General features: G+C 36.2%; 1 protein-coding gene across 1 annotated transcript in view; it reads right to left on the reverse strand.

Annotated features, from left to right (window-relative positions):
* EYS (eyes shut homolog) overlaps positions 1–27,075 on the reverse strand; it is an 870,368-nt gene that overhangs the window by 571,609 nt on the left and 271,684 nt on the right. The window contains exons 13-14 of the mRNA XM_065056200.1: positions 7,935–8,048; positions 5,876–5,998 (exon numbers count right to left, since the gene is read on the reverse strand). Coding sequence (XP_064912272.1) covers positions 5,876–5,998; positions 7,935–8,048 — 237 coding nt within the window. The remainder of the gene's footprint in view (positions 1–5,875; positions 5,999–7,934; positions 8,049–27,075) is intronic.

A 27,075-nucleotide genomic window follows, 5' to 3' on the forward strand; every position in this document is an offset into this window, starting at 1 on the left:
TACATATGGCATTGCCATTACTGGCACTGGGCCACAGATTTGGTGTCAAGTTAACACCAGAGGCCTCAAGACTGATCTAGTAGCCAGGTGGATCTTGTCTCATTTTTTTTTATACAATTGCATCATGCTATGTTTATTGTTAATAAGGTGTGGACAGGAATAACAAGTACTTACGCTGTATAGAATGAACTAATTATGACCCTAGAGTAAGGCTACAGTGTGAAGAAGGACAGGCGAAAGAGCAGAGGCCTTGAAGGTGCATTTATAGGGTGGTACTGGAGACTCCAAGGCTACTAACAGCTAGCGCATGGCCAGTTACTGGTAGTGAAGCAAAGACAGGAGTTGCACAAAAATAGCTCTAGGGATAACAAAATGGAAAAAGAACAAATACTTAGCATATGTAAAATGCTCCAAATATAGAAAAATCACTAGTTACAGGGAGTTGCAGAACCGAGAAAGAGAAAGGTGTGAAAAAAAGAAAAAATCAAGACAAAGGAAAAGGCCAAAGAGCGAAGAACAAACAACATCAACTGTGTTACTGAAGATGACACAAAATATGGCTACTACTGAGTGTGGTCATACTAAAACTGATAGTGTCATACCTTTTATACTATGGTTCTGTCAAAGAAGAGGGTGCCCAAAAGTAAATTTTATCACTTGTTAAAAACACAGCTGAGTATGTACTTGGAAATATAATTTAGTATGAAAACCTGTTACAATGCTAGTTGGTATTGCAAGGCCAGAGTTGAACAACAGACTTTGTCCAAGATCAATGATTTGGTGGATTTTTTCATTAGAAGAACCAACCACCATAAAAAAAAATAGAGAAAACTGGTCTTATGTAAGATGCTCCTTTCATTTCCAAAATTCATTAAGAGATTATCGGAGAAGGATGGAAAATGTGTACTGGGGAAGATGGCTGAAAACAGATTTTCTTATGTCAGAGTTCATTCACTAATTGCTTATGTTGTAACAGAAAGCTTAGTCCTAACAGGTTAATGGAGGCACTTATAATAAAAACCTTGATGCAGCAGGAAATTCTGTCTTGATATCCATACATTATTTTTACAGATGCACTCAGATGTAAAAAGAAAAATTGTGCTCACTGTCTTGACATATTCCTGTTCATACTGTGATTTCACCCTTTATTTTAACTGTTTATAATATAAATAGAAAACTCACAAAAAGAGAAATTGTTTACAGAAAAAGTGTGGAGGTAAGGAAAAAATTGGTTAATTTCCCACAGTAACTCAGGAAGAATAAGAATTTCAACTATGTTTTCCAGACTCTTCTGCATGTACTTCAATCACTGTAGGAGCTTTTCTAGACATGACTGCTTTACACTTTTTATTTGGGAAGGACTGTTCAGTTTAAATTATTATGTTCCAATTTATCTAAAATTAATTAAATACAAATCATTCCCAGAAAGATATTAATGTATGTTCTACACAAATTATATTATGTATGACAATTTGCATCACTATTGAAAAAAATGCATTTTATCTAAAATACAGGGGATAAACTGAAATACAAAAATAATCTCACAATACATCCAGTAGATCAATGATAAAGTAAATCCCATATAAACTAATTAAATTTTTGATTAAAGAATTAGTGTATCTTTTTTTTTTTTCAGATGATTCCAACTGTTACTATTCACCTTCTCATTTAAAGAAATCATGCTTAGTATTTGGAAGTGGAAAGGTATTGGAGAAATATGCCATTTGATTTCTCACCAAAAAAAGGGACTTTGCTTATTTTTTAGGTGACTGGAAAAAAATTTCTACAGAACTATAATTGATTTGGTTTGCCTTGATGCAATTTACGTTTTTATGTATTAGTTTGTAAAATTTTTTATGTCTTATAATTTGCAGCATAGTGAAACTTAAACATACTTTTCTGTGCTCTACTGATCTTTTTTTTGCTTTTTTTTTTTTTTTTTTTCCACTCAGTGTTTTATACCTGAGTTCCTTGCGGGGAAGCACGTATTCTTAAACAGTAGGCATGATGATAAACATTCTCTAATAACCAGAGAAATACATATTGAATGCATATCCACATATTCCATCAGCACCTTCCCAGTGGAGCAGGGGCAAAGGCAGCCCTTTGCTCTCATGCTGCCATGGGCCCACTATGAGTGACAGCTCTGCTGTCCAGGAGTGGGGGGAACCATCCCAGCCTGTTCAGCTTTCAGCTTCCAGGATTAGGGTTGGTTTGAAAACCATTAGCACTCTGACTAGAGATCAGATTCAGCCATGTTGTTTATATGAACTTGGTCATCAGGAGACATCAGAGAAAAGAATACCTGGCTTTTGGGTGTTTCTGTAAGGGACGCCGATATGGAACAATGACCTGATGCATGAGATACAAGCGAGACCGACTGTCTGTGACTGACTTTAGTGATTGGGAAGCACCAATAGAGGTCTCAGGCCAATTTTTTCCTTTCAATCATTGAGGACAGCACTGAAGATGAGTAATGTGGAATGGAGGATGGACTGACACAATAGTTTTAAACTGTGCAGTGGTCTTGACATTAACTAAAAACATCTGGGTCAGCCAAAAAATGTCTAAAATAGAACAGCTTTTGCAGGCTTACTGAAAACAAAGCTTAGAAAACCTTATTAAAAAGATGCACAAGAAAAGATTTCTGAAAGCACAAAAAAAGGTGTCACTTTTTTGCCTCATGATGGAGCGAGCTGAACTACAAGACACTGCACATCCTTTTATAATCTGGGTTTTCAAGTATTCGGTGTTGAAGGGACCACTTCTTTAGCCACAACAGCTACTACAGGATTCCTAAAGCTTACAGTATGAGACATACCAGAGGGAATTATCTAGATTTGATCTTCAAAAAGCATATTAAAAGGCCAAATTCATTTGAACAGGCATCTCTTATTTCTGTCCAACACTGCCTTTTCAGCAGAGCGTTTGTGTACAAGAAAGGCACATAATACCAAACAACAGCGACGCCACCTGACATGGAGCTAATAAATGGCAAGACAAACAAACAGCTAGGCCTAAGACAGTTTATGTACTCATCCAGCTCAGATGCTATAGCTAAATTTCATTTACAAAACAAAAGGAAAACAAAAATGTCTTGAAAAAAGTGAAAACAGAAAACCAGCCTTATACATTTACTGGACTTTTCCAAATTTTACTTTCTTAATCGAATCTCGTGAGAAACATACAAGATGTGATTGTCAGGGAGTTAGCAGATGTGTTGATGAACTTTCTAACTTGTGCCTCCTTGTTCATAGATAACTGTTGTAGCCCAGTAAATACGATTTCTGCCCTCAGCAGAGGGAGGCCCGGCTGTGTGCTGACCCAGCAGTGCAGGGGCTCAGCCTCACCACGGCCAGTGACTGCTGCCTCCCTGTTCCAGCTTCTGCTCTGGGAGTCATCCTGCTGGACAGGGGTGACACCCTCCAACACAGTCTCTGCCTGGTAAACCATAGCCCTTTGTGTGCTTGGGGATGCAGGGGCTGGAGACCATGGCCAGACTGCAGCTGGCAATGCGGGATAAGAAAGTGTAAAGTATAAAAATAAGTATAAAAGAGAAAGTATGAAAGTATAAAAATAACCCAAACTAGACCCCTGACTAAGGAGGAAGAAACCCCCACCAGGAACAACATCTTTCTCTTAAGAAAGGGCTCAAGATGCTAGTGAGTAAGGCCTAAACTCCTCCACTCCTTCTTGAGAAGACTGAAAACATCATCTGCAGGACCCAGAGGGACATGATAAAGTTGAACATAACACCACAGAAAATGGGTAGATATTAATAGGTTTTCTAGTATAACAATTTTGATGGTGCTTTTCTACATTCATTGGGTAATATGGATGTCTATATTGCTTAAATAGTAATTGAATAAACAAAATAATCCTACATATACATTATGTTTCTTTTTGTCCTTGAAAAGATTTCGAGTATATCACTGTGTGTGTATCTTGGACCATATCCATCAGTCCAAGAACTCAGAAGGGCATGAAATGTCCTTTTACCATTGTTTGCTTTTCTTAGAAGATAAAAGCTTAAATATTCAGTATGTTGCATTGAAGACTCTTTCTAGGCAGGTTGAAGCAGTTGTTAGAAGGCCTGGAGAGAGGAGATCTAATGACATCCATGATGGCTGACTGTGCATTTATTATACAAATTGAATGAACACAGATGAAAATACTCAGTGTAATCAGGAGGATTCTTAACCCCACTTCCAATTCCAGTCAGTAGACAGGCTGATTTGTTTTCTTGTGGGAGTTGTCCTGTCTCACAAAAAAAGCCAATTTGCATAAGTCTAAAGTATTCCTCCTATGGAGAACATACCCTATTCCAGGTTGCCTTAGTGACACCCACACATTAGTTTATGGTTCTGGTTCAGTAATGTGGATTCCATCATATCCCAAAGTAGTGCAACTGTATTTTCACAGGAACAGCTTTACCTGTGTCCCCTAGTTCAAACTGACTCTTTAGAACCTACTGCTGAAAAGTTAGATGTGTTCCATTTTTGTCTTTGTAATAAACCATTAAGTTTGTAAAGCTCTTTCTTTTAAAATTATTGCATTAAAAATGCTTACATTTATATGAACAAATACTTTGTAATTAGCTCTATTATTTTCATGATTGACATAAAAGAAGCATATGCTATGCAAACTCATGACAGCAAAGCCAGTTATAAAAGAAGAAAAGGAGAATGTGATCTTGTAGGAAATAGAGCACATCTCAGTTTTGTGATGCTGAATAATTTTAGAATATGTTGGCATGAATCAATCAAGTAAAATCACAGACATCTGTTGGAACTGCAACTATTACCACTTTCACAGATTCTAAATTTCTGTGTATCATCATATATTCCTTATGTTCCATCTGCCTATTTTTAACTATTGAAAAAATATGCTCCTAAGCTGGATGTTGCTGGTGTTACTATCAACTTGAAATGCTTTGCTTACTTCTAGCTTAATTTTGCCTCGTCATCCTTCACTACTCTACTTGCTTCTTTAACCTTTCATTTCTCCATAACAGATCTCTTTGGTTTTTTCTGTTTGTTTTTTGTTTGTTTGTTTGTTTGTTTGTTTTTTTGTTTTTTTCCTTCTTCCATTTTTTTCAATTCGTCACCACAGATTTTGAGCTCTCTGTACATACCTGATTGGCTTTTTATTACAACACCCACTACCTGTGTATGATTTCTGAGACTGCCACTGCTTGCCTTCCTGTTACTGCTTCTGACTAATGCTGCTCCATTTGCCTCTCTGAACCCAGCAGCTGAAAGTCAGTGTGTTCCAGTCCCTGACATCACAGCACATTAGTTGTTAAGATTGCCTATTTTTTGAGACAATTGTATTGATTTCCCCATGATCCTGTTAGCTGCTTCTGACAGAAAGCAGGACCGTGAAGACTGCTACTGATGCAGGAGCTATTTCTTAAGCCTCTTAGACACATAAATAATTGTGCAATTTATGAGCTATTTACCATAAGGATCTGATGGCATCTTTTGTGAAGAGAACAAAGTGTCCTCTTGCTAAAATTGTATTCTCATTTCTGTTTCAGTCAGGTATGACTGTGATATAATCTTCTGAAGACAAACAGCATCAGCTATAGCTATCAATGCTCACCTATTTTTCATAGATTAGGTGTTTTTTGAACACTTTTTTTTCTAGGCAAAATACAGATTTGCATTATATCAATTAATCGAATAGTATACACACTGCTTTCAATTTTTATCATATTAATAGGGATTTTAAAATAGATTCTCAACAGCACACAACACTGTGCTGAATCTGTTTTATTAATGTTAAAACACTGAACAAAATGCAATTAAAATGGTTTTAATTTCAGAAAAGTTCAAATATTTAATGTCTTTTCCAGAATTAAAATAAATCTTACCAGTGAATCCTGGAGGACAAACACAACTGTAGTCTGCAACCAGGTCTAAACAAGTTGAATTGCTTTTACAGAAGCCATAAGTGCACTCATCAAAGTTGATTTCACAGTTCAGACCTTCAAATCCTTAGTTGGAAAAAAAAAACAACAAAGAGCTATGTATTATTCAGCTCTATCTGTGCCTTATTTTCTGAAGCATGTATTTGGTTGTTTGTTTTTTTTTTTTTTTGTCTTTGTCTAAAAAATAGATTGTTTTCAGTTTACTCTTGTAATAAAATTATCTTGATATCTTGAAGTCTTAGTGAAAGATCTTTCTAAAAGCTTTTCCTTTTTTTTTTTTTTTCAATTAATAGGAAAATATATCCATGTATTTTAAAAGGAGGTAATAATTGATATCAAATAACAAGTTTAGGATTCAGTATTTTCATTAATCTAGTTGAACTTTTTGTTTAGCAGAGACTTAAGAATCTATATATGTTCTGCCATTTTGAGAACATTGCAGATGAATATAATTGATGCTGGGGTTTGGATATCTGATTATCGTTTTAAAAATCAATTCTCAAATAGTTACTTCTCCACTTTTTGTCTGTTTCTTGTGTCACAGTGACTTTTAGAAAACTCAGAAGTCCAACATTGCTTTTTGTACTTGAAATTGCTGGAGAATCTTCACGCTAATATCTGACATTTTATGCTCTCGTAAACGTATTTTAATTCATGGTCATGCTACAAAATTACTATCATTAGTGCTGTCACAGGCCATGGCTGTGGGAAGACCATGACTAATGCTAAGCCATCAGCACACTCAGTGCTAGGCATATTCCCATAATTTCTTCAACTGACCAAGGAACCGGTTTCCACTGATCCCTAAGTAATAAAACTTTAGAATTACCCTTTTAGTTTGCTAATAATGTATACAGTAACAGTTCTCATTTGCATTTAGTGTTTAATTAGAACCAGATTTTACAGGTAACAAGTGAGCCACAAAACTATCGATGTGGATGCTGAGATTTATTCTTTTATGAGCTAGTCAAGTAGACTAAACAGCAGAATGGTCTTTTCCGAGTTTAATTTTTAACTGCCTTCCAATATCTGTTTTAGCTTCTAATTTAAACTAACAAATGACAGAGGCCATACTTACGAGAATTATTTGTAGCAGTTTAATCTTTTGTGATGAGTTTCTGAAATTATCATCACTACTTGGATGCTTGTATTAATATATAAAAACCTGAAATATTTTAAGCTATAAAATCAACTCAACATGAGTCTGTACTTACAAAACAGTACTATTTGAACATTAAAATCAAACAAGTAAAAGAATGTTTGAAATGCAGAAACAAAGTACCAGGTTATAAATCATAACCTTGACTCTATTTGTAAATAAAAATCCAATTTAAAAAAGCATAAATATTCAGAACAAACCCATTTGTGAAAGTATCTCAGAAAAACACTGTAATTTTTAATGTTTTTAAGTGTTTTGATTTTTCCTTTAACTACTTTTTTTCTTGAAAACTCTAATTTGTTTGTATTCTTCTGATAACACTGAGCAACATGCATTTTTAAAGACACAGACCAAAAGTGCTGAAGATCACATTATTTTTGTCTGTGAAAATTTTAATAGATTTTTGTACTGAAGATATATTACGGTCATTATTATGGCCATTGTACTTTGCTTGCTATGCTCAGTCACAAATCTCCAAGTTAGTACACCAGGATGAAATATTTTCTTTGTAACTACATTGTAATTACATTTTCTGTGGATTTCACATACTGCACATTTGTGTTTTCTCTGCTCCTTCAGAGTTTGCTAGATCATGAGATTTTGTCTAAAAAAAAAAGCAGCCCTTACAAGTATATCTGTCTCCTTTCTTTATAAGTGTGCTTGTTTTATTGGGTACTTTCATGGACAAAAATGCAAATTAGACTTCAGAAAATAATGAATAACATTCTATTAAAGGAAATTTTAACAATGGTTTTGAAGACTGTCAAGAAGATGTTTTGCAGACTGCAGGCAATTTTGAAAATTGTCAAAGATAATGAAAATAAATTATTTTGAACAACTTACCTTCAGGGCAAAAACAATTATAGCTGTTGACATCATTCTGACAGACAGCACCATTCAAGCAGGGAGTTGAATCACACCCATTCATTTCTATTTCACAGTACTGTCCTGAAAAACCTGCAAAAGAAGCAAGATGAACTGTGATTTTCTTCATATTTATGTGTGCTACTCACATGAAACTTTCACTCTGTGTGTTGTTCTGTAATTAAAACCAAGAGGTGTTACAATCCATGTTCCCCTGAAAAAGGAAGCTATAAGTCAAATGTTTCTGTCTTTTATTACAAATATTTAAATTTCACTCATATTCCGTGTTACAAACACATCTTTATTGCTGAAATAAAGCAATAAATGCAGTAGGAAGTACTTCCAGAAAGTAAGAAGATATTCATAGCAATATGCAAACAATATACAGGTTTTCAAGTCTTTTCCTCGTATTAGAGTCACTTTACTATTTTTATGATTTCTTTTTTTACATTTTGTTATGTTAATAAAATAGGGAGTACATCAATTATCTCCCATCTATTGTCTGATGTTTTCTACTTTGGAGGAGAGTAGTGAAAAAAGTACAGAGTAGAAATGCATTGGGTATAACAAAACACATGCCATACAAGTCAGGTCTTCAGGCACATGTAAACTGCGTTGCTTAATTACAACAGATGAGAATTCTGTATATGTTGCTTAAAGAAGGAATGTAGACATCATCAGAACAAAAACCTGATGTAACTTAAAAAGAAAAGGGTAACTCAATTTTTTGATGTCTTATAGGTACTTTGACACACTGTATGTTGTGCAGGTGACCAGGCTCTGGCAGCGGGGGCCGCAGGGGGGTCTCTGTGACAAGAGACCGGGTCTGCTCTGTGTTGGACACAGCTGGTTCTAGAGGCTCCAACCATCCACTGCAGGGCACAGCTGAACCCCCAGCCAAGGTGGTAGTGCCTTGGCAAAAATATATTTAGGAAAGGGCAAAACACTGCATGGGTAAAATGAGGAGTAAGGGGGGAAAACAAGTGAGAAACAATACTGGGAGCACCAAAGTCTGAGAAGAAGGAGGGGTAGGAGGTGCTCCAGGTGCCTGTGGAGAGGACCATGCCAGAGCAGATATCCACACTGTTGCCCATGGTGTACCCCACGCTGGAGTAGGTGGATGTGGCCAATGGAGAGCCCATACAGGAAGAGGGAAAAAGTGCTTTGACTCTAGTCTTCAAAAAGGGCAAGAAGGGGGACCCAGGTAATTATAGACCGGTCAGCCTTACCTCTGTCCCTGGGAAAGTAATGGTTTATCCTTGGTGCCATCTCAAGGCATATCAAGGATAAGAGGGTTATTAGGGGCAGTCAGCATGGCTTTACCAAGGGTAAGTCATGCTTGACCAACCTCATAGCCTTTTATGAGAATGTAACAAGGTGGGTGGATGATGGCAGAGAGGGGGATGTGGTCTACCTTGACTTCAGTAAAGCCTTTAACACAGTCTCCCACAACATCCTCACAGCTAAGTTGAGGAGGTGTGGTCTAGACAATAGAGTAGTGAGGTGGATTGCAAGCTGGCTTAAGGAGAGAAGCCAGAGAGTGGTAGTCAATGGTGCGGAGTCTAGTTGGAGGCCAGTATCTAGTGGAGTGTCTCAGGGGTCAGTACTGGGGCCAATATTATTCAATATATTCATTAACGATTTAGATGAGGGAATAGAGTGTACTATCAGCAAGTTTGCTGATGACACTAGGCTGGGAGGTCTGGCTGACACGCCAGAAGGCTGTGCTGCCATGCAGCGGGACGTGGACAGGCTGGAGAGTTGGGCGGGGAATAACCTAATGAAATTTAACAAGGGAAAGTGTAGAGTCCTGCATCTGGGCAGGAACAACCCCAGGTTCCAGTATAGGTTGGGAAATTACATATTAGAGAGCAGTGTAGGGGAAAGGGACCTGGGGGTCCTGGTGGACAACAGGATGACCATGAGCCAGCACTGTGCCCTTGTGGCCAGGAAGGCCAATGGCATCCTGGGGTGTATTAGAAGGGGGGTGGTTAGTAGATCGAGAGATGTCCTCCTTCCCCTCTACTCCACCCTGGTGAGACCACATCTGGAATATTGTGTCCAGTTCTGGGCCCCTCAGTTCAAGAAGGACAGGGAACTGCTGGAGAGGGTCCAGCGTAGGGCAACAAAGATGATTAAGGGAGTGGAGCACCTCCCTTATGAAGAAAGGCTGAGAGAGCTGGGTCTCTTAGTTTGGAGAAGAGGAGACTGAGGGGTGACCTTATTAATGTTTATAAATATATAAAGGGTGAGTGCCATGAGGATGGAGCCAGGCTCTTCTCGGTGGCAAACAATGATAGGACAAGGGGTAATGGGGTCAAACTGGAACACAAGAGGTTCCACTTAAATTTGAGAAAAAAACTTCTCAGTGAGGGTGACAGAGCACTGGAACAGGATGCCCAGGGAGGTTGTGGAGTCTCCTTCTCTGGAGACATTCAAAACCCACCTGGACATGTTCCTGTGCAACCTCACCTAGTCATTCCTGCTCCAGTAGAGGGATTGGACTAGATGATCTTTTGAGGTCCCTTCCAATCCCAAACATACTGTGATACTATGATACTGTGAAAGAGCAGAGGAGAGGAGCTCCTGTGGACTGACTACAGCCTCATTCCCCACCCCCTTGCTCTGCTTGGGGTGGGGAGCTGATGGAGAAGTAGGGAATGAAGGAGTGAAGTTGAGCCTCAGGAAAGAAACAGGGGTGAAGAAGGTGTTGCTTAAATTTGTCTTTGTTTCTCACTATGAAAACCTACATGAATTGGAAATAAATTAAACCAATTTTCCCCAATTTGAGTTTGTTTTACCTGTGACAGTAACTGGTAAGTGATGTACCTGTCTTTATCTTGACCTGTAAGCTTTTTTACCTTTTCTTCTCCTGCTGTGCTGGTGAGAAGGTAGAGTGAGAGGGTGGCTGCGTGGGGGTCTGACAGCCAGCCAAGGTCAACCCACCACATGTCTATAGCTTTGCTCTATGTTAATTCAAAATATCACCTCTAATATTTGCACAACTATTAGCACATTTAGTTTGACTGGAAGAACAAAATAAATCAGTTGACTGTTAGTATTCTTTTTTAAATCCATATGTAAAATGCCAGATTCTCTCTTGAATGCTTTCTTGTTTGGTTTTTTTTCTCTTCTTCTGATCATTTTCTTTCCACATACCTTAAGTAATTATTCAAATGGAGAAAAAAAATTCATTTTTTCTGTTATGTTCCCAGGACATGAATTGTGAAACAGGTATAGTAAAAACGTGCCACACTATTTATGTAAAGAAAAAAAATGTGTTATTTTACTTTCTTAGAATTTTTTTTTAAATAACAAATTAAAATAAATCAATAAATTAAAATAATTGCATATGTTAGGAAAGACAGATGATTTTACATCTTTCCTTCATATTTTTGTGTCATATTTAAAGTCCTTCAACCTTATCTCATTTAGAAAACAAATTCAAAGGCCTTCAGAATCATCATGAAATGCCACTCTGTGATACATTTCTAAATACCAGAAAAATAATTTGTATACAGTGATATTTGTGTCTGCACAGTAACAACAAATGAAGATAAATAATGGAGTTTCCCAGTGTGATCAATGCATGAGTTCTTTTCCCTTTTTCTTGCAGAATTTATTTATGAATTCTAATATACAGTTCAGTTGTCACATAAGATAGAGAGCCCAACCTGCACAGAATGCAAAACAAGTCAGGTATCAGACAAGCTTTCAAAGAATCCCCTTTTCAGTCTTAGACTGAACATTTTTAGGAGGCACCATACAATCATCACTACTTGGATCACTCCAGATGGTCATTCTAAATGTAGGTAATCCATAGTAGTTAATGTATATTGATGGTAGAGGGTAGAATACATGCAGATTAATATGAAGTAAACTGTAATTCCAATGTTTGTTTCCAGATGTTGTAATTTACCAGCAACTCTAGCCATGCTGTTGTGTTTGGAAACATGATTAGTCTTTACTTTTTGAGAGGATACATTACTAAGTGTTAATGATGAAAGTAACATCCAGGGAATAGATTTTCGGTTAAGAACACATTGTTTTTCCCAAAGGCTTCCTTTCTGAAGTGAAACATATTTTTCCTCTCACAGATATAATAAAAGAGAAATAAAACAGTGCTGTTCAGGTTGAAGCATAATTAAGGTCAAACCAGAGAAACCTATGCTGTCTGTTCCACGTTAACTTTTTGTCAGTCTGTTGCTTTGTGGAACTGGCCTCCATAACCTACGATGTCCCCCGTTGTCCTAAGTTCCAATGAACTTTCATTTCCCAACATTTGAATGTTTGATAAAAGCCTTCATTAAAAAAAAACAAAAAACAAAAAACAAAAAACAAACAACAACAGCAACAACAACAAAACACACACGCACACAAAAAAAAAAAAAACAAAAAAAAAACAAAAAAAAAACCAAAAAACCAAGAAAGTGGGAGTATAATAAAATTATTATACAGCATTGAAGTCCTCAACTACATTTGACTAATATAGCTTTCACTACTTATCAAGATTCCTCATTAATTGGTGATCTTTACTCATATGTTTTTACTGTTGATTCCATTTTATACGCTATTTTAAAGGCAGCCTTTAAGCCCATATTCAAGATCAAAAGTAAACTAAGATCTGAAATATTTGGATGCAACTGTACTCCCAGGAAGAACACAGCATAGGAGCAAGCTAAACATTTCACTAACCCTTCATGCAGGCTCAAATACACATCTATGTACAGTTCTCTTCTGTTGGGATTAGGTGAACATTTTCACACCGAACCCATCCTACATGTGTTCTTTCAATATAAAATTGCCAGCCTGGTTACCTTTTCCTAGCAATCTTATTCCTCAAACAAGGTACTGCGATCATGGGGACAAAACCCTGTGTGAGGCACCTCCTACAGAACCAGGAATCAATGTAACATGACGTTTCTTCCTCTGTCTTTGTTTTGTCACCTGGAATCAAGCATTCTGTGTTATGATGTTGACCTTGTCACTATAGTCCATCCTTAGTTCAAGAAGAAAATAACTCATAGAGACTTAACCAAACTGATCCTTGGGAAAATTTTCCACTGCCCCTATGTGGCCCTAGCCTCTGTCTTTACCGTTCCTTCAGGTTTTCTTTGAATTAGACTTCCTTATTTCAGTTAACACGTCTGGATTATTGGCAAGGGCTGTGGAAAAGAACTGATCTCCCTTGTCTTTGTGCATTTTTACATATCTTGATATTCCCACTCAGTCTTCTGTTGTTTAAAAAAAACCCAAACAATTTCTTCCACATTTTCCTCATAGGTCTTGTTCATGTGCTATCTGATGAGTCAAACTCCTGTCTTTTCTGTTCCTGCACTTATATATGATACAGTATCCTAAATTGGGCTGTAATGTGCAGCTAATCCTTAAATATACATATAAAAGTATTTGTTATATTTTTTCAACTGTGTGATGTTTGTGAATCTTGTCTAATTTAAATCACTGTAGCTCCTAAATTGCCCTCTGCAGAACCGCAATCTAAACAGTGTTTCATATTTTTTATTGGTCCACTTTATTCCTGCATAGATATCCTGCTTGTATATTCTTAGATTGTGAATTATTAGATCTCTCTGTTAAATTATATCACTCAAAACCCAAAGAAAATTACAAATTCTCACTCTTTGAAAGAGTCCAACAAAGGTTGATATCTTCTTCCGAAATATTTTTAATATGATCCCATTGACTAATGTTTGGTTTCTGGTCTTTAAAAATGCAGAATTTTTTTGTTGAACTGAGTCTTTGATTCCATAGTTGGTAATTTTGAAAGTTTTTTTTTTTTTTTTTGCATATTCCATATTGACCTACTTTTATTTTTTTTTATGTCATTTTATGTCATTTATCGTTCTTTGTGTTCTTCCAGAAATAGAGTTTTGAATATCATAAACATAAATTTGTTTAAACATCTAAAATTGGGAATTATATGTGCTATGTTTGGTGATCTGATCACCAAGACAATTGCTATTTTAACATTGGGCCACTATCACTGAACATTGTAAAGTAAAGAAAAATAAAAGTAGCTCAAAACAGCCATATATCCCAGTTCATTTGCAATGACAAGTGGTTTCATATGTAAGCACTAATGTTAGTAAGTCTATGTCTCCAAACCCATCCTAGTAATGATCACTACCTGGAAAGAAACATAACAGGCAGCAGTTGACCAATATGTCTATTTTCTACAAAACTGAAGATTGCTTAGGAAGGTTCCTTAGGATTACAGGCTGTGAACAGGTCTTTACAAGAACATTAATAACTCTGAAATTGTATTTTTATTCCTGAAGTTCCTCTGTTTTTCAAGAAAAAAAAAAAAAAGTAGCTACAGAAGAGCTGATATATGTTTCAGTTGGAATAATTCAGCAACAGACCTGCAGCCTATTCAAAACAGTCCAACTCTGCTGTTGAGCTAGCTTTGAACTTACTAGACCTGACATGATGGCACACAGCACAGCTACAGTAGCTCACACTTCTCAGTGGGATAGCTGATTCTATGAAGTGTCTAAGCAAGAGGTAGAACACAAGCTGAACTCTATGCTGTGAAAACATGTGCTGTGTATCTGGTTTAAAGATACTACGATCTCAGAGGCACACATTGTCACATTTACTTCCAAGGCCAGTCCTGCCCAATCTGACTCTCTTCACACTTGGGAATGTGAAATAGGCAACTTGACTATTCTGATTTGTGTCAGCTGATAACCTCATGTTGAAAGAAAGCAGAAAATAATAGAAGAATTACATTAATTCCTAATGAAAAAACAGTTTGACAGTCTTACAAATTACTAAGTTTAACATCAATGTTCTTCCATATAACTATTCCATAGCATATCCAAATGCAGAATGGCATATTTGTTGATTCCTTATGATTTTGTCATGAGAACAGTACATTGAGACCAACTCTATAGTGAGAATGTAAATAAAAATCCTCATGATGTAAACTGGTAGCTGATGGCAATTTTATCTGTGCAATTATGGGAACATGCTCAAGTACTCAGTCTACATATTTTATATACAGTTCTGTATACTAAAAATTTGGCCATAAAAACCCCTTTGAATTGTAAATTTAGGACTGATTCACAAGCTACTAGGAAGGTGCTATGGTTTCAAATATCTAATGGAAAACATAACAAAATGAATTAGGTTTAAAATCTGACCAATCCTACTTCCTAACAAGTGAAGACACGTAAAATGATTCTTCATATTTTAAACACAATCATTTTCCAGTGTATTATGAGATAAAGCATCATGAAAATGAAAAGCCAAGAGGAAAAAATAATTAATATCCTCTGTTATAAATTCTATCAGATCACATACATGAATTATCACAAGTTTATTTTTTCTTTAATTAATATATAATTATTTTTTAATGTATTTTAAACTGAAAGCTTTGAAGATCATATCAGATTCCCACAGAAGTTATTGTTTCACAGGAGTCATCAAAGTTCTTAATTTAAAAGTCCAGAAGAGTGAGTTTGGAGGTACATGTAGTGCCAGTTGTGACATGCTACGATTTAATATTTTAAGTTTTGCTACAACATCAAGTTGGCTCTGCAGAAATTGCAAAACTCTGAGACCAGAGCCTTTCTCCAAGTAATAATGAGAAAGTTGGTTTTTTTCTTAAGCAGCAAATACATAACTTCAAAGTTTTGTTATTTGTATCTGATTGCTCTGCAGATTTACAATCAGCCATTCAGGAGGAGTTCTAACAAGATTACTCCTGCCAGCTTCAGATGATAGAATAAATGTTGAAGAAGTTAGATTGCTAAAGACAGACAGGAACCTTTATTCACTCCTTTTATAGATATTCAGCTTTCTCAGAAATAATTTCAAAATTATTTTCTCAAGGGACAGGAAGAGAACAGATATCCAATACCTGACTTCTCAACTCTTTCTTGTTTTATTATATTCATTAATAGGTAGAATAAAGCATTATTTCTTTAGCAAGCTCATGTTTAGCATTTTTGCATTTCCTTCTGCCTTTTCTATGAAGTTTTGCCCATTTTGCAATTTATTTGTTTTAAGTTACACATTATTAATTTTCAACTAACAATTGTTATTTTCACAACTTATTGCTGCTTTTCTTCCCCACTAGGAGGAAGGTAAGAATTTCTAGATGTCACAGAGCAAAAGAGGAGGGATGGGAAACAGAGCTGCAATGAAAAGAGATATTTCTTTAAAACAGCGAGAGAGAAAGAAAATCCTTCAATATACTAGCTGCTGTTGTTAGCCACCAAAATGCCAAGTTAACATAACTTTTATTTCTCATAATAAAGAATCTTCATGATTTGGCTTCTTTGAACAATTCTGTAAGGAAAAGATGAGAGAACACTACTGCTCTGATAATTTCTCATCTTTCACAGTAGCAGTGGCCGTCTTTTATGCTGTGTCTAACAAAGAAGGGTCACCCAACTAAAAGAAAAAGAAACAGATATATACTACCTTGTTAAAAGTACTCAATAATGGAAGAAAAAAATAAAAGGTATTGAAGACCTCTCAACATTTTGCTGCAACATGACATTAAATCTCAGAAAATAAAAAAGAAATAGAGAAAAAAAGTTGGACTAAAAAGAGACCCACACAAATCACAGTGGAAAAAAAAGTCTCACTTTCTGAGAAGCCTTCCTATTAAATTGTGATTAACAATTTTCTTCCCTGCAAAGGTATTCTGTACTACCACTTCCATATAACTCACAACAATATGTAGGACTCAGTTTATCTCCAAAGGCAGCTGAAACATTTTCTTAGTTTTATTTCAATAAAGATTGAAAAGAAGACCATCTGCTTCCCTCAGAATGGAGAAAATGCCAAAAACAAAGAATAAAAATAGCAATCAACAAAAAAAAATCTCTTAGAAATGTAACTGAAGTCCTCATGTGGGACTTAAACCACCTGGAAATCTGTTCGAGGAATGATATAGCAAGGCATAATCAATCCAGGAGGTTCCTGGAATGCGTTGATGATAATTTCCTTCTCTGAGTGACAGAGGAGCCAACGAGAAAAGGTGCTATGCACAGTCCTTGCTCTCACCAACAAAGACTATTGTGGAATGTGAAGCTGAATGGCATCCTTGGTTGCAGTGACCATGAAATGGTAGAGTTCAGAATCCTTAGGGTAGCAAGGAGGGCACACAGCAAACTCACTACCCTGGACTTCAGGAGAGCAAATTTTGGCCTCTTGAGGGGTCTGCTTGGTAGATAAAGCTGTGAAAGGAAGAGGGGCCCAAGAAAGCTGGTTAATATTCAAGGAGTGCTGCCTCCAAGCTCAGGAGCAATGCATCCCAACAAAGAGGAAGTCAGACAAAAATGCTAGGAGACCTTCATGGATGAATAAGGAGCTCCTGGACAAACTCAAAAGAGGAAGCTGACAAAGGGTGGAAGCAAGAACAGGTAGCCTGAGAGGAATACAGATAAATTGTTTGAGAAGCCAGGGATCAGGTTAAGAAAGCTAAAGCCCTGACAGAATAAAATCTAGCCAGGGACATCAAGGGCAACAAGAAAAGCTTCTATAGATACATTGGTGATAAAAGGAAGACTAGGGAAAATGTAGGCACTCTCTGGAAAAAAATGAAAGATCTGATTACCTGGGATATGGAGAAGGCCAAGGTACTCAACTACTTTTTTGCCTCCGTCTTCATCAGCAAGAGGTCTAGTGACACTGCCTAAGTTGCAGAAGGCAAAGACAAGGACTGGGAGAATGAAGAGCCACCCACTGCAGAAGATCAGGTTCAAGACCATCTAAAGAACTGTAAGGTGCACAAGTTTTTCAGGTGAATGTATTAAAAAACTACAGGAGAAATTCCTTTTTCCTGTGTTTTTTAGCGTTTTGACCTTTAGAGAAACAAGGGTAGTTAGGCATAGCTGCCAACCTACCTTTTAACAGTTGGACTCAATGACTTTAAAGGTCTTTTCCAACCTAAAAAAATTATATGATTCTAATGTAGTTGTTACAGGCCAATTTTTTAAAGTTTCAACTATTTAGAACAGTTCACTGCTTTCAAAAATGTTAGCTTCTGATATTTCCCCCCTAAAAGTATAGAAGATTAGCAAGCACAGAGAAAAGCACCTCATTCCTAAAAATGGAAAAAAATGTTTTTCAATGCTACTCTCCTCTTTCTTAGTATTCCCTATTTCAGAAATCATCTCCGGAAAGAAGCACTTTGTAGAGAGCTTCCAACAGATGTACCAAGAAGTGCGTTATTCAAGTAAATTTTAAAATAAATACTTAATATCGTGATAGTTTTTGCTAATAGTGTGAAAATGTCTTAGGAGCTACTGCTGTCTTTTCAGGGTCAGAAAAAAAATGCACCATCAGCAATAAACCTACCATTGCAGACAGTCTGAAATCTAGGATAATTATAGTGGCTCATAGACTTCAACATGACTGGTTGGGATGTTGCAACAACTCCCTGTGACAAGTCATGGCAGGGACACTCTTTTGAAGAAGGAATGTGAATGTCCAGTGTCTGTTCCTGACATTCTGATGATATTTGCTGCAGGAGGGCAAGTAGGCAAAGAGAAGTATCCTAGGGGCAAATACAGACCTCCAGATACCAGAGACTGTTTTTCAAAGGTTTGCATTATACAGTTCACTTCATGCTGTTGCAGCTGTTCAGAACTTCCTAGGGTATATTACAAACCTAAGGACTGAGAGGGAAGAAATCAAAAGCGTAAGTCGAATCTGTCTTTAATAGAATTGTTTGGTGTACACAGTGTGAATTATCCACTCTGAAGGGTTTGGAAGGCAAACATATTGATAGATTTTTATTTCTTTTTCTCTTCCTTGTTGCATCTTTAAAAGAATTTGTCCTGCAGACAGAAAACAATTTAAATGCAATTTGTAATTATCTTAATTTGTTTCTGTTGAAGTGAATTATTCATTTTCAATATAATGTCATGTACTTTGATTATGCTTATTTCTTGCTGATCAGAATGCTGACAAACAACACCTCTTTCACAAACATCAATTAGCAGTCTTCATGTGCTGGAAGAGCATGAGGAAGAGGAAGCTTCATTTGCACTATTTTAAAATCAATGATGAATTAAGTGGGATGTTTTTAAGCACATTATAAGCCGTGTATTCACAGTGAGTTACCTACTTTTATTGTAATAAAATTGTTAGACAAGAAAACAGAAGAATTTAGTCAACTAAAGTAGAAGTATATCTGCATGCTTGAAATTGTACCAGGTTGATGTGATTTTAACTGGGATATCACACAAGTTTCACTAGTTCAATACACATGAAAATATGAAAATTAATTGATGTCAGTGTTAACATAGAACATAAAATTATTGCTAGTGGGATAGTACATGAAATGCTGTGTGAGGGGAAATAGTTTATTTGTATTTAATCAGTTTATGACAAGGAAACGGTAAATCTAAGTGTGTAGTTAAAGTTTGTAGGTATAAGAATACAGAGGATAATTCAAAGATTCCTGGTTTACATTTTATGAGTATCACCAAACAGTTCAGATTGGGAAAACTAAGGTAGCTTAATAATGGACATGAGGCTACTAGAAGAAATATGAAAAGAAATATTTACTCTGTGCAAAATGCAGAGAGCATTAAGAATTAAATTTGAAACTGCTGAGATCAACTCCCTTTTCTTCCCACTTGTGAAGGCCACAGGAATGAAGCATGCAGCTTTGGGATATGAATGCATAAATGCCAGTGTGCTGCTGTACAACTGTGTCAGACTATGTGAGACTTTCAGGCGACCACTGAGCCTATCATTACACAGTCAAAATCACAGAATCACAGAAAGGTTGAGATCGTAAGGGACCTCTGGAAGCCAAACTGGGCAAAACCTCTGCTCAAACAGGGTCACCTAGAGCCAGTTGCTCAGGATCATGCCTAGGCAGCTTTTGAATATCTTCAAGGATGGAGACTCCACAACCTCTCTAGGCAACCTGTGCTAGTGCTCAGTCACCCTCACAGCAAAAAAGTGTTTCCTGATGTTGGGATGGTGCATCTCATGTTTCGAGATGGACCCATTGCCTCTGGTCCTGTCACTGAGCACCACTGGAAAGAGCCTGGCTCTGTCATTGCAACCTCCCTTCAGCTATTTATATACATTGATGACATCCCTCCTGAGCCTTCTCTTCTCCAGACTGCACAGCCTCAGCTCTCTCTCTCAACTTTTCCTCATAGGAGAACTGCTTCAGTCCCTTAGTCATGTTTGTGGCCTTTTATTGCACTTTTTCAAGTAATTCCATGTTTCTCTTGTACTTGGAAGCCCAGAACTGGACTTAGTACTCTAGGAGTGGCCTTAGCAGAACTAAGTAGTCAACATGATGTTTCTTTATCAACAAAACCACAAAACCATAAGTCACGAATACGAAGAAGACAAAATTTTCAAGCACAAAACCAAAGTAACTTTGTATTCAAATTACTGGACTTTAAGTAATCAAACATAGTTTTATTCTTGCAATGGTTGTAAGTTTTGCTGTATTTTAAAGAGGCTTTTTAGTGTTACCAAACATCAATGCTGCAATAGTAATGACGACATCGTATTAAGAAAGTTATAAAACAGGACTTCATTTATTCAAATGTCACATGTAGCTGTAGCAGTGGCAGTATGTATTAGCTGTTTATTGGTTCACATGCAGATGCAGAATACACACTTCCTTTACATCCTCACACATGCTGCTGTAACAAACATTTGCCTTTCCTTTATGTGAGTATTCCAAACATTTGTGCTCTACCCGCTTATCCCATATGATGACTTTGGCAGGGTCAACATGATGCTCTATGAACTAGGAAACAATAATTTTTCTTCATCCATTCCACTCCTCTCTCCATCAGCCAATGATAAGTGCTATCAAAGAGGTGCCAGCCTCATGAATAAAAATTTCCGTGGAGTCCAGTGAAATGGCATGTGTCCTATTAGCAAATACTTTCATACGATCAAGAGCACATTTATGGAGATCTTGTATGCAAAAACGTATTAGTGTAATTTGTGGCTTAATTTATAATCACCTCCCAAATTATTATAATGTTATCATATGATATGACATAACATAACGTAATGTAACATGACGTAGCATAACATAACAGAATAGAATGTTTGTATTAGCATAAAAAGTAGGTAAAAAAATATGATCTGCATATATATTTTGACATTGCCTTCACTGAATGACAAATAGCTATTGTCAGAGCATGTCAATGATGATGCAGCTGTGCCACAATTTATCTCTAAACTGAAAACTTGAAGGTAAAAAAATCTGAAAGATTAATTAAAAAATATTAAATTATCTTACTTCAGTTATTGCAAGGAAGGAATTGGTAACTGACAGTTTCTTTGGCTACATATCTGGAAAAATATAGCATAATTATTTACTAAGTATATGGTTTCATAATCTTTTTGCCAACATACTCTTACACTAAAGTAATTAGTTTCAGCTCTCAGGATTTATAACTCTTTATTTAGACTTCATCCTCAAGATGGGGGATGAAATTTCTGTTTCCACTGGTACTAACCATAGTTTTCTCAACTAATGGAAAGGTAAAATAAAGCATAATAAAAGGAACAAGGTTCACTGGGAAGCAATTCTGTGAATGCAATATTTCTTGCAAGAGTCTTCTGCCTGTATGAAGTTGTCTAAAAGTAGAGCCATTTTTGTAGAACTGTAGATATTCTGTGAAGACATACACAGTCACCTGATTCATAATCACGTTTAACATGTCAAAACCTCGGCATTGTTTTATTTTTCAGAGACTAGTTTTAAGTAACATATCATAAAAGGAAAAAATATTTTCAGAGTGTCATAATCTAAGAAACTGTGAGTCAAATCTAAAAAATGCTGTTTTTTTCAACAGAAAATATGGATTAAAATATGTTCCTGATATTTGATACTTGAGAACTGTGATTCCACCGAAAACATAGGTCTAAATAATTCCTTCTAATTCTTAGCAGAAAGGCCACAACCACAGAAAAAGTAGTCTGCATTATGAGTATGTCAGAGAAATGGGAGTCTCTTCTTAAGCCCTATAGGTTTCCTGCTTAATAAGAACTCCCTGGATGCTTAAATCTATTAGATCACATCCATAATCACTAAAGGCAAGAAATCTTTGCTATTGAATTTTATTTTTCATAATGCACCTGTTTGTAAAAAGAAAACAATATATGCCTATCTTGTGTATAACTCTATTAGTTTCTACAAAATTACACTAATACAAATGTGGTCTAGGATCAACTTCATGGGTATTTGAATTCAGAAACTTTACTTTAAAGTTACATATTTTTAAAGTGGTAAGACTTCTAGAAATTTTCTAAGGATGAAATCATGAAACTGAAAATATTTTGTTACAATTTTTAAAGTCTCAACTCTTAAAATGTCCAGCTAAGCCAGATACTGAAGTAGGTTATATGTGAATCACTTGCACTGAAAAATAAGGTGCATTTGGAAGTTGAGCTGTCTACACCTCCAGCAATGATGTGTGAACTTTCCTTCTTTAGATCACGTTTTTGAATCTTGGTTCCAAAACGAGAATTTCTTTGTTAAAAGCCTAACTGAGAACAAAAGAAAAACAATCCAATCCACAGAAATGATTGGATAGAAAGCCAGAAGAATGGTACAGTATTTTCTACTTCAAATGTATATTGGCAAAATAACAGAAGGGTCTCTGCGTGGGAATACAGCAGAAGAATGGCGAGGAGGTTGGTTAAGTTACATGACTTGCAGCTGTCTGTAGAAAAAGCACGTACCATCCCTGTAATTGTTTTACCGACCTTGTATGCTTGACCAAGTAGAACCTCTGTATTAGATAACATAGGCCTGTGAGAAACTCTAGACACCTTATCTCTATGTCTGGGATTCCTGCTTAGATGTGAGAAAGAGCAAGAGGCTGCGCCTGCCTGAAGCCTTGAAATACAGGCGAGCTCAGTGGTCCCAGAGATCTCCGACCACGGCTGAATTGCTGCAGCACCTGCATCCCTGCTTGTGTTACCTCTGCATGGGAGCTAAGGTGTGGCTTCAGAGATCCCCCAGTAGAGAGGCAACTAAAATAAAAGTTGCTCTTTGTAAAGGCATTAGTGGCCTCTGGCTCTTCTTGCAATGAGCCGGCGCCTGTGCTCACAGTCTCATTAGAGGTAAGCGTTGCTTTTCAAGAAGATGTAAGAAAAGTTTTCTGCAGTGAGAACATTCACTGGAACAACTTCTCCAAGGATGTGGTGGAGTTCCTGTCACTGGAGATTTTCAAGATATGACTGGACAGGGTGCTCATCTAGGTTCCATTGACCACAAAAGGTTGGAATTGATCTTTTGAGATCTCTTCCAACTCGGGCTGTTCTAGGAGTCTATAATTTTTTAAAAATCCTATAAAAAAGGCTAGAATGACAAGGGAAACAGAAAGCCTGTCACACAACAGAGGACTCTGAAAGCTTAGGTTGTCTTGCGTAACAAAGTGTAGGCTGAAAAGAGATATGACTTTTTCTCCTAAATCTGCCAATGAGAAAAATCACTAGAAAAAGACTATTTCAAATGATTTAAGTTCAAAGATAAGTATCACAGGTACAAAGTTACATTGAATTTCACAGACTTAAATTACGTAGTAGAAAGCCTTAATCAGCAGAGAGAAGTGAGATTCTGGAATAATCTTCCAGCTGGAATGGTAAGGATGAAAACTCACCAACTCTGAAAAGTAATTTTTACTGTAATGGTTGCAGCAAGTCAAAACTAGATTATTGTAAGAAAACAGATTGTGAGAAGGTTGGTTATCATTATGAGAGACTGGAATCATTAGTTCAGAAAGTCCCTTCTCATCATACATTCTTGAGATTTCTTGTGTTTGTTGGTTTGTTTGTTTTCTAATTTTATTTTACCAAAATTCAACTAAACAAATGTTTTACTGAGAAGTCTGGAAATATAACCAGCATGAAAATTATGGCAAAATAATATTTGTGAAATATTTGTTAAAAGGAAACTATTATTATTATTATTAAATAAGACATATATAGAACAGTTCAACAATTTTACAAATTGGGCAAATTTGTCTGGTCACTGCAGTCTGGTTTTCTGCTTTTCTTTATCTTTTTTTTTTTTTTTTTTAATAAATGGTAGGTTACAAAATTTGGATTGCAAATGAATATCAGGAAATATCTACGCATGTTTGTGCTATTTATGGTTTATTTTCTTCAGAGAGCTCCACAACAACTGCAATGGTGAAGGTATTTCACAAAAGACACAGTATTCAGTTGTCCAGATGTAGCTTCCTTCTACTATTTGAGATGTTCTGGGGTGTTAAAGACATCTGCAAAGGACAGATGACTTGAGGAGTTTTTAAGTCTAAAAGGCTAGTAGATACCTATAATTAGGCAACTGAATCCCCCTTTCAGAGGACCTCTGTAGATGTAAATTTGACATGTTGTCAAACTTAAAATCAAACATCACAGAATCATTAAATAACTTAGTTTGGAAGGAACCCCTGGAGGTCACCGCATCTAGCCCTCTGCTCAAAGCAGATCTGATTAGATCAGTTTCCTCGGTACATGGTTCAGTTGAGCTTTGAGTACATCCAAGCATATTCCACAGCTTCCTCTGGGAAACCTGGTCAGGTTTTCAACCATCCTCATGGAAAGAAAAGAAAAAAAAATTAAAATAATCTAATCAACGTTTGGAGATTGGAGAGGTCTGTTGCGTCTTCTCCCATCTGACAACTTCTGAGAAGACTGGCTCTGTCTTCTCTATAGCTTCGTATTAGGTACTTGTAAATAGGGAACAAAATCTCCCTTTTCCTCTTAGAGTTGAATGGATCCAGTTCTCCCAGTTTCTCCACGTACAACCTGCACCAGTCCCTTAACCATCTTGCTGGATCTCTGTTGGACTCACTATACTATGTCACTGTCTTTCTTGTACTGGGGACCAAATGTAATGACACAAGAAAATAAAATTTATGTTCTTATTACCAATCTTATTATCATTTTTTCAGATTAAAATGCATTGAAAATATTATATGAAGGTAAAAATTAGATTTGCTACTGCTACTTACTGTATACTTATGTATTCACTAAATCTTTTCACAGAAATAATCATAATCTCTAATGAGCCTCTTAAATCTGCATAAATGAATCGTGATATTATTGGGTATTAATGGGAGGACATAAAATTGCTTACATGAAAACTTTAATATGATAACATGCCAGCTTTGTATTAACAGCATATATCAGCAGCCTGGATGTGACAGAAGAGAATATGGTTCTGAAAGTCACGATTACATTTATGATTGAATTAGCACTGCACCAAATATTATTCATAATGAAGTCTTCTCAACTGTTAAAACACATGAAAAAGAAGATAAAGTAGTTGTTATCTCTTAATCTAAAATTTTAAACAATCCTGTAAATAGAAAACATACATAATATTTAGGAATTTAACTGACCCCTAAGAATATTTGAATATATATGTAGGAACATCTGCTCTTGGGCTAAATGTATTGTACATACTGTAAGCAAAAGGAAATTATGCAGCTTCAGATTAAAATGGATTTAGACAGAGACAGGGTACAGGAAATCACACTGGCAACATTAATTCTGGCCTTTTCAGATTTTGAAACCTTAATCATTCTTTTAATACAGTTTGTGGGTATATACCTAATAGCCACATTCAAGGATTAACAAAGAAAGAATAAAGTCCCCAGTTGCTCATGGGATATCATGTGGGCAAACTATTCTGCTTCCACAAAATAGCACTGACCTCTATAGGATGAGTTATTCCAGACAAGGGTGTCCCCAACAAACATACTTACCTTTCTCGTTGGAGTACTAATCTGTTATAGAACAAATGAAAGGAAAACTAGGGATTAATCTAGAAGCATTAAAGAACAGAATCTCATCTCCTAGATGCTTCAGTTTTCTAAATCTGCATCCAGATGATTTGTTTTATGTCTCTGGCTGTTCAGGGTTAAGCCATTACTAACTCCATGCTGTTAGGAGGGGAAAGAAGACATTCAAAACCTAGCTATCTTGTCTTCTGTAAACCTCCCTCCATCCCTATGGAATTTCGTGTCATATTTTTATTTTTTAAGCTCTCAGTTGTCTGAGCGTAACATACCAAAGTGTCAGAAAACTTCAGAACAAGGAAAGAACAGACACATTAGAATTGTCTAGTACAAGGGTTAGAATTATTTGTACAGGAGATAAAGCTTTCTTGGCAGCCAATTCAAGACTGCTGAACAAATTTCAATAGGAATTAAGAACAAACATATAGCAGAGAGTACATGTATTCAATTATTAAAAAAAAAAAAAAAAAAAAACCCTAAAAAAAAAAATCCCTGTATGAATTGCCCTTGTAGAGAAAAATAAAGGCAGACTTGCATGTGGGAGATGCTAGTCACACAAACAATAATGTGGGTCTGAATAGAAAACTGTGCCCCCTGACAGGATGATTGTATGAAAAACGTGCAAGCTGAGGCTTACTGATTTTACTTGTGCTACAGCAGGAGATATTCCATGCTTTTCTTTAAACCCTTTCTAATTTTCAAATGCCCTGTGAATTTTTGTTTAAAGATGAAAAGCATCAGAGTGGTCTCTTCCATTCCTATTAAGAACAGCATTTATTTTTTTTTTTTAACATTGGTATCTATCTTTCTGAGAGGATGTCATTACTGCAGACAAATTTATAAAGCCACATCAAAAGTAAGGACTCATGAACAGCACCTGGGTACCTCCCACTGACAAAAAGCTACAGATGCCAGCAAGAAGACCTCTGTTTCAAGCAAGATGCTGAACATACCTGTTACCAAATTCAGCACAGAGACAAATATTGTTTCATTTGTATCTCTAGGCCTGAGGAACCTCTTCCTTCATCTGTGATTTTCAGGACTTACAGTTCGAGTGAAAACCATAACAGGATTAACAGCTTGAATAAAAATAATAATTGATGAAGTACACACAATTGTAAGAAAATACAACAATTTTTCCTTAGTGCAAATATATTAAAAGCAATATATTTACAAGGATTAAAAGAACTGGCTTTGCTTGGAATTCTTTTGTTTGGGTCTCTGCTTTCATTTCTTATTTTGCCTTTTTTTTTTTTTTTTTTTTTTGTGATGTCTTATTCTACATTTATATTTCTTAGAGATTTTAAAGTGAAATCAAACAAAAATATTCCTGA

This window comes from Columba livia, chromosome 3, assembly GCF_036013475.1.
Source record: "Columba livia isolate bColLiv1 breed racing homer chromosome 3, bColLiv1.pat.W.v2, whole genome shotgun sequence".
In the NCBI taxonomy this organism is placed as follows: domain Eukaryota; kingdom Metazoa; phylum Chordata; class Aves; order Columbiformes; family Columbidae; genus Columba; species Columba livia.